The sequence below is a fragment of the Pelodiscus sinensis genome, chromosome 4, assembly GCF_049634645.1.
Source record: "Pelodiscus sinensis isolate JC-2024 chromosome 4, ASM4963464v1, whole genome shotgun sequence".
Lineage (NCBI taxonomy): Eukaryota > Metazoa > Chordata > Testudines > Trionychidae > Pelodiscus > Pelodiscus sinensis.
Genome location: NC_134714.1, coordinates 42,199,524 through 42,217,101, shown reverse-complemented (window position 1 = coordinate 42,217,101; position 17,578 = coordinate 42,199,524). Strand labels below are relative to the sequence as shown.

At 53.9% G+C, this 17,578-nt stretch overlaps 1 protein-coding gene across 10 annotated transcripts in view; it reads left to right on the top strand.

The window, feature by feature from the left end:
- The window catches only part of TMEM63C (transmembrane protein 63C), a 75,463-nt gene extending 58,357 nt beyond the window's left edge, over positions 1 to 17,106 (top strand). For all 10 annotated transcript variants that reach the window (XM_075926800.1, XM_014570817.3, XM_006117793.4 and 7 more), the window contains 15 exons: positions 53 to 126; positions 596 to 676; positions 1,273 to 1,393; positions 2,752 to 2,885; positions 3,613 to 3,735; positions 4,241 to 4,394; positions 4,946 to 5,052; positions 6,706 to 6,792; positions 8,922 to 8,987; positions 9,346 to 9,508; positions 10,212 to 10,317; positions 10,763 to 10,930; positions 11,253 to 11,368; positions 11,978 to 12,049; positions 12,392 to 17,106. In XM_075926800.1, the coding sequence (XP_075782915.1) occupies positions 53 to 126; positions 596 to 676; positions 1,273 to 1,393; positions 2,752 to 2,885; positions 3,613 to 3,735; positions 4,241 to 4,394; positions 4,946 to 5,052; positions 6,706 to 6,792; positions 8,922 to 8,987; positions 9,346 to 9,508; positions 10,212 to 10,317; positions 10,763 to 10,930; positions 11,253 to 11,368; positions 11,978 to 12,049; positions 12,392 to 12,604 (1,785 nt within the window). In that variant the 3' untranslated portion in view covers positions 12,605 to 17,106. The remainder of the gene's footprint in view (positions 1 to 52; positions 127 to 595; positions 677 to 1,272; positions 1,394 to 2,751; positions 2,886 to 3,612; positions 3,736 to 4,240; positions 4,395 to 4,945; positions 5,053 to 6,705; positions 6,793 to 8,921; positions 8,988 to 9,345; positions 9,509 to 10,211; positions 10,318 to 10,762; positions 10,931 to 11,252; positions 11,369 to 11,977; positions 12,050 to 12,391) is intronic.
- The last annotated feature ends 472 nt before the right edge of the window (positions 17,107 to 17,578 follow it).

Below are 17,578 nucleotides of genomic sequence, written 5' to 3'. Positions count from 1 at the left end.
CCTGGTTCTGCTCTCCGATCCCTCTGTCTCAGCTCCTCTTTTCCTCTCTCAGGTTGCCCGGACACTGCTGGTCACCCGGATTCCCAAGGAGATCACAGACTCCTCCCTTGTCATCAAGCATTTTCAGTGAGTAGAATGGCAGGCAGATGCTTGATCTGTGCCTATCGCTGTGAGCTTCCCTGCCCTGGTTCTGCTGATTCTTGACAATTAATGGGAAGGAGACAGGTTGGGACACCCAGGGCCTGGGTGAGCAGTGAAACATTAGAGGAACGTCAGTGTAGAAATAGGTGATGGTGCTTGAAGCCAAAGGTCTCTGGTAATAGAGAAGGTGATTCTGCTCCCTGCTGGCTGCCATGGCAAAGGCAGGTACAGAAAATACAGCTATCCTCCCTTCTTCTCATCCATCATTGCCCAGGGAAAGACTCATCTCCTAGGGAGTTAGTTAGTGCCTGCGGCAAGAAGGCTGTTCCCCTCAGAAATCCCAGCTCCCTTGTGGAGCTGAAGAGGAGCCAGCGGGGCTGGGAAAAGTGATTGTTTAGAGTTTCTTCAGCCTCCTGGAGGGGAAAGTTTCATGTCTGTCTGTCTGTGCCCACAGCGAGGCCTATCCCAGTTGTACTGTCACCAGTGTCCAGTTCTGCTTTGACGTTCGCAAGCTGATGAAGCTGGATGCAGAGAGGTGAGTCTGTGCTGTGGCTGTGACCTCCCTAGGAGCTGCATGGAGCTCTCTCGCTGTGCCTGCACATCACCCACTGACGGGCTCCAAGAGTCTGCATTCGCACTGCCTCTGCAGGAGTCTCCTCAGCCATCATCAGCCGGGAAAAGGACAGAGCACCCCCACTCCGTCCATATGGCCTCGGGAGTCCCGGGGCTGGTGGGAAAAAAGTCACATAGCACAGGCCTCCCTGGACAGCTTTGGCTTCTTTATTTGAGGTTCCTGTTGCCCTTACCTGTCTGGCAGGCTGTGCCTGGGGTCCCTGAGGTCTAGTGCCAGTGAGCATTGGCCCCTCCTAGTGTTGGCATTTCACCAAGCCCTCATGCCAGGAGGAGCATGCCTAGCAGCATGGGCCCACCAGGCATCCCCCCTCTGTCCCTGTCCACCATGCGATGTCTGGGGTACTCATGGCCTGGCATGCTGGGGTGGAGCATGCTATGGAGGACACGGGGAGCATCTGGGTATAGATGGAAGAAAGGCTCCTTTCCAGCAAATTAGGGGAGCTGCTCCCTTTTCTGGGAAGCCTCCTGAAGTGTCCTCTCCGATCCCATTCTTGGCAGGCGCAAGGCGATGAAGGGACGACTTTACTTTACCACCAAGGCACAGAAAGAGGGGAAAATCATGATTAAAACTCACCCCTGTGCCCGCCTCTTCTGCTGCCGTGGCTGCGCCTTCGAAGAGGTAACACTGGCCCACAGCGACCGGATGGGAAGAGTCTCTCCTGATTTTCCGTCCCTCCTGCTGCTGTGCTCCTGTGACAGCGTCTGAGCTGTGCTGCTCCCCAGGCTCCTTCCCACCATGCACTCTGGAGAAAGGAGGCTCCAGCACCTCACCGCTGCTGAGATAGCCAAGGAACCCTCAGCGCAAGAGCAGCTGTCCACAGATCAGTAAACAACCCAGAGCATTAGTGAGGTTAAGGGGCAGCCAGACCCCAGCACCCACACTGATGGGAGCCTGAATGGTGTATTTAGGGAACACTTGCCCGCTACTGCCCTCTAGTGGCACAAATGGCTGCTTGCAGCTGTTGTTCCAACCCAGACAGCTGTCTCCTTGACAGGGTTGTGCTTTTGCAAGCTGCGTCTGCCTGGGGAGCCTAAAATGATGCAGAGTCCCTCTCATTCTCACACACATCTCTGGGCACGTCCCCACCACTGCTGACTCACAGTGGCTGTGCATCCTGAGTAAGCATTTGTCAGCTGTTGAACACTGTTTCTTAATATCTCTTTCTGCACAATCATTATCCAGGCCCCGTTGCACTAGGTGCTGAACATGCCCACAGAAAAATATAAGCCCTGACTAGCAAAGATCCTACAAGTTACTCCTCACTGGCAGATCACAATGTGCACCAGGCTAGACCCTGCCCACACAGAGCAGCTCTATTCAGGACAGTGGCCTAAGAAGACAGGGGATACCTCTGCATGGTGAGAGAGGGACACAACCAGAGAGAGGAAGGTTTAAAATCCATAGGTATGTCTGCAGGTTCTCTCCAGCATTCTATGCATCAGTCACTAGCTGGTGTTGCATAGGCACCACGGCTGGCATGAGTCCGGAGGAGCAATCTGAAGGAGGAGGATGTAGTGACCTTATGGCTCAGTGTCCCTTGTTTCTGCCCTGTTTTTTTAGGGAGAGGGTGGATAGTGTGGGGGCCAGATGCCAGCACCCAATAGCCTTTAGCCCAGTGATGCTGGAGTTATACATACGTGTGGTAGTGGTAGTTTCAGCTTCTTCAGCATGGTTCCCAAACAGTGCCTCCTTAGGTGCTGCAGGAATGCATCGCCTGCCCTAGTTTGGACCACAGGCCCCAGGTCCTTCTTGGAATCCTTATTTCCTTTGCATGGGTGAAGGAGGAGTTTTGATGAACCAAACCAGCTCCTCCTATCCCCTCTTGCCACTTGCTCAGCCCCTGGCCCACAGCAAGCAATCCAAGAGTTGATGTGGCAGCCCCCAGATTTCATCCCTGGTGGTTGGCTGGGATGTCAGTCCCCATCCCTCTGAGAAGAGAGCTCTGTTTTAACATGGTCTTTCTTCTCCCCCTTCAGGTGGATGCTGAGCAGTACTACGGGGAGCTGGAGGAGAAACTGACCGATGAGTTCAATGCTGAGCGCAACCGCATCACGCTCAAGCGGCTTGACATGGCCTTCGTCACTTTCCAGGACGAGAGGATGACTGCAGTGTGAGTGCTGGCCCCTGAGAGAGCTGGGCTGAGGCCCTGCTAGCTAGGAATGGCCCCTTGGGCAGGCTGAAAATAATTTTCCCCTACACATTTCCTCCTCCCCATGGGAAATTAACCAGAAATGCACACAGCTCTGGGCAGCTTTGGCCTCTCTAGCTCTTTCCCCTGCTGGGTTTGGGACCAGGGATCGTTAGTCTGTTCCTGTCCATCCCAGATCCGGGGGTGGGACTGCCAGTGGCCCTGGCACTTTGAAGCCATCCAGGAGTTCTGTGTGGATGCTGATGTTCAGTCAGCTAAACCCAAATGGTTGTTCTGTCTCAGGTTGACTCTGCCTGTCATATCAGCAGAGGTAGTGACCTTTGAGGCTATGTCTACACTGCAGCCTTTTGTCAGCAGAGACCATGCAAATGAAGCGCTCATTAGCATTTGTTGCGCTGTCATTTGCATATTCTCTGCCGATGCTTTTGCTGAAAAGATTTTTGCGCAAAAACAAGCAGTGTAGATGGGTCCATTTTATGCAAAAAAAAACTTTTGCGCAAAATCCTGTATACCTCATTTTTTGAGGCAGAATGGCTCTTGCACAAAAGGGAAAGGAAGAGGAAATGCAAATGAGCACTCCATTTGCATTTACTCTTCTGCAAGAGGCTCGTAGTGTAGCCGTAGCCAAATGTGGGAGCAGGAATCTGTCCCATGAGTCACGGTCTCCTCTGCCTCCTCTCTCCTGTAGGATTTTGAAGGATTACAGCCGCATCCACTGCCGCAGGCACCCTCAGCAATCCTCTGTGACCACGGTGGTAAAGTCCCACAGCTGGGGCGTCCGCTATGCTCCCGCCCCCAGTGACATCATCTGGTAAATCCCCGCACAGCTCGATGGAAGGGCACCAGGCATGAGGTGGCTCCAAGGGTTTAATTCTCTCTGATCTTTGTCTGAGAAGTTCCCTCTGCAGAGTCTGAGCAGTGACACCAGTGCAGCGAGTTTGCAAGTCTCAGCTGGGCCAGGCAAAGGAGGGGAAAACAGTGTCTCCCAGGCTTTCCCTGGCATTGGTGAATCCAGAGCTCATTGCAGGGGACACAGAGAACCCATTGTGCTGGCTCTCCAGGTCCCTGGGGATGCCCCCAGTACCTGTTACGGGTGGGTCATTGCAGGGGCTGGTGGTGTTGAGATGGGGTGGGATGAGAAACCCAAAAGCAGAAGTCCTGGAATAGTCAGAAAGGATGTGGGTGGTGTGGGAGGAAGGTAAGGGGCAGATGGGAGGGAGCTGGAGGATCAGGCTTCTGAAGTGGGGAGACCCCAGTCACCACACTGCCTTGCTTTTCCCTGTGCTCCACCTGCTGGATACTCTGTTCTCTCACAGGGAGAATTTATCTGTCCGTGGCTCATCATGGTGGGTGCGATTTGTCCTGCTCAATTTCTGCCTCTTCATCCTCCTCTTCTTCCTCACCACACCTGCCATCGTCGTCAACACCATAGACATGTTCAACGTGACACAGCCGGTGGAGAGCCTCAAGGTAGCTGATTCCCCCAACTCAGGGACCCGCCTAGGGGATTACCCATTTCCATGCTAGTTTGAGGAGGGGGAGGTGTGCCCTGTCTCTCTGCCCCCCGAGAAGAGGAGGGCCATGCCTCTTCCCTGCTCCATGAGTGCAATGGCTGTCATCTTGGGAAGGGGAGAACCCAGCTGGTTGGCAGCCACATGTCCCTGATGGAGGTGTCCTCGGGCTCTGGCTTTCTGTATGAGGTCTGGTATGCGTGACTACCAAGGTATGGGATCACTGCCTGGGGAGCGTGGGGACCCCAAGGGACAAGGCAGCTTTGTGAGTGTGGGGGGGACCATTACAGACTGTAACAAGTGCTGGGCTGCTCCAGAGCTGCCATGAAGCCAGCCCCTTCCTCTCCAGTGAGCTGTGAGCTGTAGCTAGGGGCCCGGGTGCTTGCTCTGTCCCAGTCAAGACTTCTGTCCTCAGTCTCGCCTTCCCACCAGTGCGGAATGACTATCCCAGCTGCCCTCCCACTAGCCCAGCAGGGTCCTAAGCTTGTCTCCGGTCTCTCCTCTCCCCAGAATCCTGTCCTCACCCAATTCTTCCCCACGCTGCTGCTCTGGGCCTTCTCTGTGTTCCTGCCCTTTGTCGTGTACTATTCCGCCTTCTTCGAGTCACACTGGACCAGGTAACTCGCCACCTGTGCACTCTGACCTTTCCCCCTGGGGCCTGCCTTTCCCCTCAGGAGCTTCAGAAGGGTAGCCGAGTTAGTCTGTAACTGTAAAAACTTCAAAAACAATGAATAGTCTAGCAGCACCTTAAAGACTAAAAATACAGGTAGATGGTATCATGAGCTTCGTGGGTTGTGTCCGATGAGAGAAGGGGTACTCGAGAAATCTGGGGGGGTACGTCAACAAAACTGAAATTTGGCGAAAACTGAATTTTTGTTTTAAGTTTTACAGCGCTTTATTATTTTTGTACTTTTTATACCCAAAAATTTCATCGCCTGCCCTGCTATGATTAAGTTGTTCAGACGAACATTGTTGCAATGGTAGAAAAGAAATTGTGTCTGAAAACTGTAGGTATTGAGAGTACTTATAATTTTTTTAAAGGGGTACTTTATAAAAAAAGGTTGAGAAACACTGCTCTAGTCCATCTCCAGGCATCAGGCTGGTCTTGGTCCCTACAGTCCCCAGGCTACCGTCCAGTCTAGGCAAAACAGGCCACCAGTCAATCCCTGAGGAGGCAGTTCCATGCCCTGAGAGATCGCTCCCTCTGCCCTTGTCTGCGCTGGCCATGTTACTGTGCTAGGGGCTGCCTCAGCAGCCCCCTGGCATCTGCACACACAAGTGCTTCACTCCACTCGAGGGCACTCAGTTATGGTGCAGACAGGTCCTGAATTTCCAAAGCTGTAGAACAAGTGAAGCTGAATGGGCCCCTGCACAGTTGTTTCCATGCCTCCGTGGATGGAGGTGCAGGCATCTTCCTTTTTAAAAATGACCTGCTAACAGAGGGGTTCTCAGAGCTGCCCCCCGATGAACCCCCTTTAGTTAGCCAATGGAGTCCCCTCTCTTCTCTCTTTATCTGCGTTAAACCTGCCCCTGGGCTCCACTAATGCCTCCCCATGGTTGTAATCAGCAGTCCCACTGTGGCTGTCCAGCTGTATTCCTCTCTGCTCTATTCACAATACCCCGCTAACAGTACCCCCTGCAGGTGGCCCAAGCCAGCCAGTGTCCCCCAGCCATGGTCCTCCCATGGGCATCCCCTGCAAGGGCCATATCCTGTCCCCCGGCACAGCATGTGAGCCTCCAGGCTCCAGCACTGAATGTTTTGAGCTGGCAATCCAGCCGTGATTCGTGGGTGAGTAGTAAAGCTGGCAGTTGCTGCTTGCGAGCTACAGTCAGTTTTCCAGCTGCAAATACTACAGTGGGAAGTAGTGAGATTTAGAGAGAGAGAGAAAGTAGGATTGGAAGGGCAGGGAGCTCCCCAGATGGCATCACCAGACCCTGCTCCCATGCCGGGGCTTCTTCACAGTTTAGGGAAAGAATCCGCACCTTCCTCAGTCAGGCTATGTCTAGACTACATGGCTCTGTCGATGGAGCCATGTAAAATAGTTTATTCTGCATAGTCAAAGAAGCAGGGATTTAAATAATCCCTGCTTCATTAAAATAAAAATGGCCACTGTGCTGTGCCGACGATCAGCTGATCCGGCACAGCGCGGCAGTCTAGACACGGTGCGGTCGACAAGGGAAGCCTTTGTTGACCGCTCCGGTAGGGCATCTCTCCTTCCAGTTTCTCTTCTGCCTCCAAAATGTATAAAGATCTTTTCCTTTCTCTGTAGGTCGAATGAAAATCAGGTCACGATGCATAAGTGTTACTTCTTCTTGGTGTTCATGGTGATCATCCTCCCCTCACTGGGGCTGACCAGGTACAGTCCATGTGCATACTCCTGTAGAGTTGGAATTACAAATATGTCCCTGGAGCTCTTCATCCTGACGGATCAATCCCAAAATATTTTACAGCAACGATGGGTACGTCTAGACTATAAGCCTCTTTCGAAAGAGATCGTATAGACAGCCACAAGGGTTTTGAAAAAGCAATCCACATTTTTGAAAAAGAGCACCCAGGCAATCTGGACACACTCTTTCAAAAAAGCCCTGGTTGTATTCAAGAATGCCTTTTTTGAAAGAGCTCTTTTGAAAAAAAGGCGTTCTTCCTGGTAAAAGTAGGTTTACCAATGTTGAAAAAAACGCCACATTCTTTTGATTTAATTTCAGAAGAACGTGACAGCCAGGTGAAGTTTTTTCGAAAAAAAGGTCACTTTTTTCGAAAAAAACTCAGTAGTCTAGACACACCCTGTGTGTGTCAGGATCATTTCATCCACCACTGAAATGCAGCTGTCTCTGGAAGGGAACCCAGCTGCTCTAAGCACTAAACAGTTCTATCCACCAGTTAAGGCAGCAAGGGAAGTATAGTGTATCCTGGTTGAGACATAACAGGAAATTAGATAGGAAGCACAGAATTGCCCAGGTGGAAACTGACCAGGATGCCAAGATGAGCTCCCTGACTCTTGGGCAATGCGCAGGAGTGTCTTTAATAACCCTGCCTATTCCAGGGGGCATCAGTGTTGGGGCTCCTCTGGAGGACTGCCCCAGCCCAGCACCCCCTCAAACAGGATCTTGCAAATCAATAGCTGCTTGTTCGCCATTCTCTGTGTAGTTGCTCCTTGGCCTGGCCTATAGGTTTAGTGGGCCAGTTTGTTTTTGAGAGAGAAGGAAGCATCTCCCTCGAGGGAACTGCCTGGTCTAATTGATTGACAGTGCATCAGACAGAAATGGCAAAAGCAGCACAGCTGCTTGCAGTGACGCCAGCTGAGGCTCAGCTCTCCCGCCTGTTAGCCAGAAAGCACTCACTTCTTTTCTCTCAGCATGGGAATTGTCTGTTCCTGGGACCTTCCTGTCCCCAAACTCTCCCCGGATGACCCTCTCAGCCCAAGGACCTCCACTGTCCAGCCCCTCTCCTCCCTGAGTATGAGCTAGATCAAATGACCCTTGGTATTAGCTCCTCTTGTCCAGCTGATCTGCAAGGGACTCCTTAGCCAGGTGTGCATAGGAACCTTGTTCTCAGCTCTCCTCAAGCTGTGCCCAGTTCAGGATCCTAGGCTGGGGGCAAAGGGTTGTCCTAACAGCCGGGTCTGGTCAGAGCCCAGAGATCCTTCCGTCAGAGCCCAGATGCTGACAGCTTTCTGCTGTCTAGGGACTCTGACTATGCTGGGGCATAGGCCCCGCAGCTAGAGATGCCTTGTGCAGCCAGAGATGTTCAAAGGGACCAAAGCATCAAGACGAGAGTGTGGTGCAGAAGCAGCAACCACTCCTGTCAGCTTTTGACTAGGCTCCTTCATAGGTTTGACCTTTTTTGTGTGGAGTCCCTCCCAGGTCTTGTAACCAAGTCCTTCCGTAAGTGCCACCCCAGGGTTTGCCAGAATCCACACCATGTGCACCAGCTGTTCCTTCACAGACCGGCCTTGATTAGGATCTGTATTTTGCTATGCGCACAATGCCAAAGCACAACATGCTTCCACCCCCAGGGCAGGCCCTGTGCCAAAGGGAAGCTTAGGCTATGTCTGCACTACCGGGGTTTTCCGGGATACCAGAGGTATCCCGGAAAAACTCTGCCACACCCAGGGAACGCGTCTGCTCTTCTGCTTTTTTTTGCCGAAGAGCAGACACACTCTTTCAGAAGCCCTGTCTTCTTCATTCCACGAGGAAGAAGGGCTCTTCCAAAAGAGGAGGCTTTTCCAAAATTTGGCCCAGTGTAGACAGGCCAAATTTTGGAAAAGCCTCTTCCGAAAAAACTATTGGAAAAAAGTACACAAATTGCACTCCACAATTTGCATACCTTTTTCTGATAGATCGGTGTAGTCTAGACATAGTCCCAGCGATGGGCAGGGTAGAGGTGCGGTACAAGGATTTTCCTGCTCGCTGTGAGTGTGCGAGAGAGACTCCTGTCTGTGTCACACACGTCTAACCAGCACCTCTTCTCCCTTCTCTCATCCAGTTTAGATCTTTTCTTCCACTGGCTTTTTGACATTCACTTCCTGGATGAGGCAAATATCAAGTTCCAGTGAGTACCAGCAGGCCTGAGCGGTGTGGAGCCCTGTTTGTGCTGGGATGTACACGCTGGAGCTAGGGGGAGCTGCATGCATAGCTGGGTGTGTAGAGGGGCAGGAGAATTGCACTGTGCCCTTTCTGTGTGTTGGTTGCACTGTTTTGGGACGCCCCATGTTTTGGCCTCCATTTCTGAGCAATCCCCTGAGCAGACGGGGCTCTAAGCTTCTGGACCTAGCAGTCGTGCAGCTGTACCCCCTGCACGCTGGGCAGCAGCTTGGAGTGCTTCAGGCATGAGCCTGGCACAGCTCTTCTTCGGCCATCTGCCGGGGGCACGTCTCATTCTCTTCCCTCCTTCTTGTTTCTGGGAGCAGGTGCGTTTTCCTTCCGGATAACGGCGCTTTCTTTGTCAACTACGTCATCACATCCAGCCTGATTGGGACGGCCATGGAGCTGCTGCGCATCCCCAACCTCATCGTCTACGCAGCCCGCCTCTTCTTTGCCAAGTCTGAGCCAGAGCGGCTCCACATCAAGCGGGTACGTGGCTCCACTCCCTGCACATCCACACCCACACCCCTCCCAGGGACACAGACCCGCCAGATCCCATCACCAGTGTCCTGGCCAGAAACTCAACTTCTTAGACCCAGGAAGCTGGGGCTGGAGGCTGCTGCAGGGGGTTGGATTTAGTTCCAGTCCCTCTGGGGCGGGCAGGAAGGCAGCAGGGTACCTCCTGTCACTCTGTGGCGACACTGTCGTCTATGTGAGACGCAGCAGCACCGAGCTCTGAAGGAGAATCCTCTCCATGGTCAGTGGGCAATGGCTTTGCTGTGTTAACTGGGTGGATTATAAAGGAAAAAGGGAAGCATAATGGACTGGGAGTTGCTGCCAGGCCCTGGAAGAGATGTGGGGAAGTGTGGGGATGCGGAGAAGGCTATGGGCTGGGAGAGCCAGGGTCAGTTCCTGGTTTGCCACAGGCTCCCTGGCTGAACTGGGACAAAGCCTGTCATCTCTCATTGCCTCAGTTCCCCTTCTGTGGTGTGGTGACAATACGTCCTTTCTCTGCCTTGCATCTGTCCATCTTGAGTGCGAGCTCGCTGGGAGAGGGGCTGTCTCCACTGTGCATTTGTACAGCACCCGGCACAAGGTGCCCCAGTCTCAGCTGAAGTCTCCAGCTGATGCTGTCACACAGAAACACTAGTCTGGAGGCACCAAGGTAACTTTGCTGTTGTTTGCACCTTAGAGCCAAGCCTATGAGTTCCAGTTCGGGCTGGAGTACGCCTGGACCTGCTGCATCTTTGCTGTCGTCATGACTTACAGCATCACCTGCCCCATCATTGTCCCCTTTGGTGAGTGTCTGTGCCAGGCCTGTGTGCTCCCAGCCTGGCCCCCTCACCTTCTTCTCTGGACCCAACCCCAGCACTGGAAGCCGCCTCACCCACACCCATGTTCCCCAAGGGAGTGTGTTTGTCTCTTCGGGAGGTGAGATGATCATCAGAAGGCAGCTCTGTCTGGGCTCATTGGCCTCCTGCTGAATCCCCCACCCCCGCCTGCAGTGACTGGGGAACCAGCCCAGGGTACAGAGTTGAGCAGGGATCAGCTGCCGAATCCCTTGGTCCAAAATGTCACCATTGGCATTGATTTTATGGACTGTTCTCCTTGATTTTATGGACTGTTCTCCCCAGGCCCTCATCTCCTCTCTTAGCCATGGTGCTCTCTCCTCGCTCTCCTCCCCCTCCCCCAGCTTTGTCCAGTGGAGGCACCTGTGCTGACCCTCTCATCCTCCTGGCTCAGGTTTGCTCTACATGCTGCTGAAGCACATGGTCGATCGCTACAACATTTACTATGTGTACATCCCCACCAAGTTGAACCAGCGCATCCATTCGGCGGCCGTCAGCCAGGTGGTGGTGGCACCCATCCTCTGCATGTTTTGGCTGCTCTTCTTCTCTGTCCTGCGCCTAGGTAGGGTGGCCTCAGGGCTAGAACTCCCCTGGCCTAGACCTTATCTGCATCAGGGCTCACTTCACTAAGGGACAAGCCGCTAGATAGTGACCCTCTCCTTGTCAGGAACAGGAGGAGGGGGGTGGGGAAACAGGGAGAAAGGAAATGGGGAAAGGGTTATGTTGGGGAGATCTCAACTGAACTCACCGTGTGGGGGGAGGGCTTGGCCAGCTGAGGGGAAGAGCTTGGCTGGCCCTCAGAAGTTCTTGTGGCTGGTAGGAAATGGAGCTGGTGGACTCCAATGCAGACTTCAGTGCTGCCTGGTTGTTTTTCTCTGTTCTAGGTCCCGTCCGCCCCATCACCCTCTTTACCTTTGTGGTTCTTCTATCCTGCATCCTCTTCTCTTTCTTTGGCCTGTGTCTGAAGAAGCTGCAGCCAAGGAAGCCCTCCAGCTACCAGGTGAGAGACGGAAGCAGCCCCTTTGTTCTCAGGACCTGACTCAGCATCGCTTTGTCCCTGTTAGTTCAGTTCAGTTCAGTTTGGGTCTTGCCTCTCAGGGTTAAATATTCACGGAGGTGCTTGAGGATTTAGTTGCACCTGGCGCAGACCCAGGACTGACTCCCCTGGATCTTCAGGGAGCATCTCCCTTGGCTATTCACCATCACCAGCTTTGTGTGTGCGTGCGTGCGCCCTGGTGGTGCAGTTGCAGTGGCCTAGCTAGACAGGCTCTGGGTCCCACCATAGGCAGCAATGGGGGACCCTGCACTGAGCTCCATTGTGCTGGTAGGTGCAAGTCACTTCCCAGCAAACCCTAGTCTCCTGCCTCATGGCCACCGATAACCCAGAACTGCAGCTGTAAAATCAACCGTCGTGGGGCTGCCTCTGAGCAGGGACTCTGGTCAGTTGAGTGAATCCTAGCTGGCAGCTAGGCAACGTCAGTGGCCGCAACCATGGTCCCTCCCTCTCCATCATCTCCAAGTGCTGCAGCAGAATGTGGTCCTGGGGTTTGCCCCCACGACTGCTCCTTCTTTCCCTGACTGCTGCATATTCTCCCCCCGCCTGTCACAGATGTCTGAGCAGTCAGAAGGGGCCTTCAACGACACAGAAAGAAGCAGCATCTCCTCAACCCCCAACTCAAATGTGAGTATTTCCACTCCCCAGCCCTTCACCCCCCAGTCGCCTCGCTGTGGGAGTCAGCTTTGTGCAGTGAATAACACTCTAACACAACAAACCACGAATGCCCTGCCCTGAGGCTCCTACAGCTCCCCAGACGTGCCTCCACCCCGGCACGGCCTCTCATCGCCTGGGGCGCAGCTCTTGTGGATGGAAGGTAACACGCTCAGATGCCCCAGCCTCACTGCCAATCAAACCCCGGCTTTCAGCCAGCCTGGATTCTGAGTGTGTGTGGAGGGGTCTCTTTCCCAGCCCAAGCGCACAGCATGTCCACCTCGCTGCTAGCCCCTTGTCTGCTTTGTGCCCCAGATGTTCGTGGCCACAGTGCTGCAAGAGCCAGAGCTGAGCCTCACACCAGCGGCCTCCCCAGCTCACCAGTCCTATGGCACAATGGGCAACCGGCTGGAGCCAGTGGAGAACAGCGAGGAGGGCGGTCCACAGAGCTTTGAGACAGAGCTGGAGACTGTGGAGGGTGAATTCAGAACTGGGCCTGTACTGGAGGAACAGGTCCATTACCACTGAGCAGCCTCCTGCAGCGGCAACACCAGCTGGACAGAAACACCGGCATCGAGTATTGAAAATGGGTGGGAAACTCCATCTTATAGGCCCCAAGCTTCCTGAGCTGCCGTAGCAACCCTGCCACCAGCTCTGAGGCCCTGGTGAGGATCCAGTGCTGCTACCTGACCGGATCCAATACTGCTGAAGAGCAACGGCTTTCCTGGCCTGCAGGAGCCCAAGCCCCAGGGCTGGGGTGGGGTGGCCTCCCACTCATGCACAAGAACATTCTGGGGTCTAACGAGCAGCAGTGGAGACAGAACTGAACTGAGAGAGAGACCCCAGGGAGACTCCTGCTTCCATCCTGTGCTCCAGCTCTGAGCTGCTGGAGCCAACTGCTAGTGCATCTCATGCTCAGTAGCCTGCCTGCCATCTCCTGGCTTTCCCTTCTCCTGGAGTCAGGGTCAGTCACCACAGACCTCAGGCATCCCTATTTGCTTTCCCCACCTCTGGTTCAGCATCCCTTCGGGAAGGCCACTGGGGCTTGGGGGTGCACAGACCCATTGTGCCAGGACAGAGGTGGCGGTGAACCACTTTTATCAAGAGATTTTTGAGAGCGTGGGAGGTGGGCCTGGGGAACGGGATTGTTCTCCTGCTGCCAAGGGAAATTGCCCAGGCAGTGCCAATGAATGTGTGCAGTGCAGAAGCAAAGGCCTGCACTTCCTTGGTTGCCATGGGAGCCAACCAGCCTCATGTGCAGCTGCCAAACCCTAACTTTGTGGTGAGTTCACTCACTACTGCTGCTGCTGCTATTGCTGCTGCCCCAAGGAGCAAGGCAGGGGAGTTGCCCTTTCAGCTGGGTCACAGTGCAGGGCCTGGGTGTCATCTGTTCCTCCTCTTCCCTCTCACCCCCCCCCCCCCCCCCCGCCCCGCCCCGCACCTTTCGTCTGCTTGTGGCTGAGTGTGTGAATGCTGAGCGCTGTCTTTTGACCTTGGTTGAGTATCAGATATGGGGCCTGGCTTCCCATAGCACAGAGTACAGGAGATAAGACAGTGTGCCACAGGGGGACAGTGCTGATGCCTGGATGGACTAACAGGCACCCACTGGAGAGTTGTGCGCCCTGAAGCATTAACTCTTTGTACACCAGCATGTTCCAGCCTGCTAGCTCTTTGTGCATGACCCCCGGAGATGCATGTAGTCTCCATGGGATTAATTAAAGAGGCAGCTGGGAGGAGGGGCATTCTATACATGCAGGGGCTTATGCATGTGGTTGAACAAGCTACTCTGGGGAACCCTTCTGGAAAACCTCTGTTCCCATCTCCTGGCCTTGAGAACACGTGGAGCAGCCTCATGCTGGAAATTCCTAAGTGGCTAATGAAAGCTGGTCTGCTGGCCCTGCAGCGTTCCCATGGGGGGTGAATTGTGCAGGGGGGGGAGGGAGGGAGGGGGGGGAGTGGAGCTGACACTGGACATCAGGTTCCAGCAGACTTTAATAGTAATAGAGGTGGGGGGGAGGGCGGGACTTCAATCCTGTAGCTCTCCAGTTAAACCAAGTGAGAGGCTCAGCCTAGTGCTTCTGTAGCACTTTTCACTGTGGGTCTCAGCCTATCCCAAAGGCAGGCTGTGTCATTAGTCCAGGTCACAGATAGGGCACCTGAGGTGAGGAGTAGAAAGTGAGACAGCTGGGTTAACTGCATCAGCTCCACCCTCGGGGGGGGGGGGGGGGGGAAATAATATGCAAAGGGGAAAATGCAGCCCCAGGGTAGAGCATGAACAGCACAAAGGCCAGGCTGATGCTCACAGTGAAGGGGTTAAAGTCTAGTGAAACTGGTTTCCAACCGCAAAGGCTGTCAGTTCACAGCTGGATGGTCTCACACACACCCACTTCCCCTGCCAGCAGCTGCTGATGCATGACCTGCATGGAGCAAAGGGGTAGGGAAAGAGAAGTCAGTGCTAGACTAATGCCACTGGTGGTAGCAAAGGGCTTTTATACTGTCCACTCTCACCCCACCCATCACTGAAATTCAGCCACCTTGTGGGTGGGCTGCTGAACCTGTTTAACAGGTACCCAGCACCACAGTGTTTACAAAGGCAGCCAAAGCATGGCTCTGTCCAAGTGCAGTACCACTTGTACTTGGCACTTACTTACAGGCTCATCTCGCTTTTGCTCTCGCTCACACATGCACACACCCAAAGAGGCTCAAAGCACACCAGATGGGTTTGGATGTGGATAGGCTGCATTCAGGGTGGAGGGGCTGTTCTCTGGAGGGCCCCAATTCACCTGGCATTAACCTGCCAGCTGATGAGCACTTGGCAGTTGTCACTACTAAGCTCAACCGGTGCAGTGAACCGTAAGCTTTTAAAGCTATTTGAGCTTGCAGGACAGTCACCCACGGGCTCAGCTCTGCTGCAGTGCAAGCCTCAGGGTGGCATCAGCCAGTGATTACTTGAGGGCCTTCTCTACCAAACCTCTCCCCCCCCCTAAAAAAAAAGTGAAACAATAAAAAGCTGCAAATGTTATTTCTCAATAAATAGATGTGACAGCTCCCACATGGCAGTGAGGAGTCTGCACAGGCCTGTGGGCGGTCACTCAGCACTGCTCCCATCCCCCCCCCCCCCCCCCCCCGACAAGACTCACTCATGAGACTACTCCAGACCCAGCACAAGGGCTGCATCTACCCCTAAAAACCCTGGGGCTTTGGCCCCTCTTCCCAAGCACACAGAGGGGGAAAGTAGGTTCAGCCCAGCAGGGTCCTAATGTGGGATCCAGGTGAGGGGCGAGGGGATTTAAGGCCTCTAGGTGCAGGTGGCTCAGTGAGGGATCCAGAGTGGGGGGCCCTCCAGCTACAGGGGAGAGGTGCAGCAGGATGGGTGTGGGTGGCTCAATTGGGAGGGTGTCTGGGTCCAGATGCAGAAGTGTTAGATGAACTAGGGAGCAGCACCAAGTACAGTGCTCCCCAAGTGGCTGAGGAGCAATGGAGGCAGGATGCATGTGGTCTGGGGAGCGCCACGCATCCTGCCACCAGGGAAGGGTTGGTTTTTTCGAGCGGGTCTGCCCTGACTTGGGACTAGCATTGGAACCAGCACAGGGGAGGAACCCACAGCTCCATGCTGATTGACCTGCTGTGCTACGCACCTGAACGACACACCCACACTGCTGGGTGTGTGTGGGGCATGACTTGTTTCCCCTTCAAAAAGTCATTGTTTTCTGCAGGGCAGCAAACCAGTGGGTTGGGGCCGTGCTCTGCATGACTGCAGCAGCACAGCATTCCCCAGAAGTACAGCGAGCCAAGCCAACATGCTATTTACTGAGCTGTGTGGCTTCAGGCTGAATGTAGCCCTGCCAGCAACTGAGCAGTGGGGTGGGGGAAGACAGAAGAGAGCATGTGAGCTGCACTCTGCCCCCATTCTAGCGGCCAGTCCATCACTGTAGCTACCGAATAAACCATGAAGTAAAAACAAAGTGTGAGGGATTAAAAATACATTGGCGCCCCTGCTGCCCTCCAAGCAGCCATAATGCCAACCCCTCTTTGAGCCAGGCTAGTGGGGGAGCTGATGCTGGTGCACAAATGAGGCCCCCCCCCCCCCAAGGGAAAGCAAGCAGGCCTAGTCTCCTTAGTGTGGTAGGAAGGCCAGGCTGAGGACAGAAGGCTTGACTGGGACAGGCAGGAGGGTGGAGTTCTTAGTGCGTTAACATTCCCCAATGAGCACGCAGTGGGTTTGGTGAGCCAGGCAGCCTATCTGCATTGGGGGAGGGCAGCTGAGTGCAGCTGGGAGGAGTATTCAGCACCTCAGGGCTGGGTTATTTACTGTGGCCTGGGTGACACTGCAGCATCACATTTGCTCCCAGTCAGTGCCAGAGGGTGAGTGTTGGGGGAGGTGTGTGTGTGGGGGGGGGGGGAGAGAAGCATGGGACAGTGGCAGTGCAAAGTCACAGTAGCTCTGAAGCCAGGGAAAACAGAAGAATGGGACTTGCTTGGGATGTCAAAATCAGGAGCAGAAGAAATGAGCTGCAAAAGCAGAGATACTGGAGAGATGGGTGACCCTCCCATTGGTTCTGCACCCATGACCACAGCCATTCAGCCAAACACACATCTGTCTCATTGCATCTGTCTCACCCCCATCCATGCTCTACCCCATACATACATCCCTATGCACTCACCCCTCCCCTCAGACAGCTATTCCCCTCCCATCCGTGTCCCTGGACTAACTGCCACCTTGTGCTGGCTACACCCACTGGTTGGTCTGGCCCAGGTCTGTGGGAAGGTGGATTGTTCCTGATGCTGCCTCTCCTGCTGGAGCCAATTTGATGCTATCAGCACCTGATCAACTAACCTCAACGCCTCTCTCTTGCTGTTTCTCTGGTATGGAAGCAAAGTGCCTGTGAGTGGCATGGTGTCCTTGAGGAGCCCTGACTCCTTGTCTGACTTTCCCTTGGCTGTCACACTATAGGAATGTGCCAGAGTTCTGTACCTTGTTATTTATCGCTATGACCGTGCCTTGATTAAAACAACTTCGCCCAGTTGTAGCCTGCAGTAAATGCCACCTGTTTACACTGCAGCACACCTCACTGAAGCAGCAGGAGAGGCAGGGATGTGTGCCATGAAGGACATTGATGCTGGGTGAGTCCACGGAGAGCTGCTGTTACAGTGCATAAAAATAATGCCTTTCCTTTCTAAATCCGGGGCCTGTATTCGCTCTCTGGTCTCTTACTGCAGTGAGTATCTTGTAGCAATGTGGCTTCTTTTCCTTGGTTTATTTTACTGCCCTTTAACACAGAAGAGGTGCTCAGATAAACAGCTCCCCTTCCTGTCAGCCTGTCTGGCCCAGCACTGTCAGCGACACAGCTCTGTTGTGTCAAATAAACTGCTCCTGCTCACAGACTCCAGTCTGGGCTAGAGATGGGGCTGACCCAGCACCTGTTCCCTCTGATTCAGGGTACAAGAGGTTGGAATATGCTCTCCCTGGGGAAGAACTCAATTGGATTATTTGGATTCTTC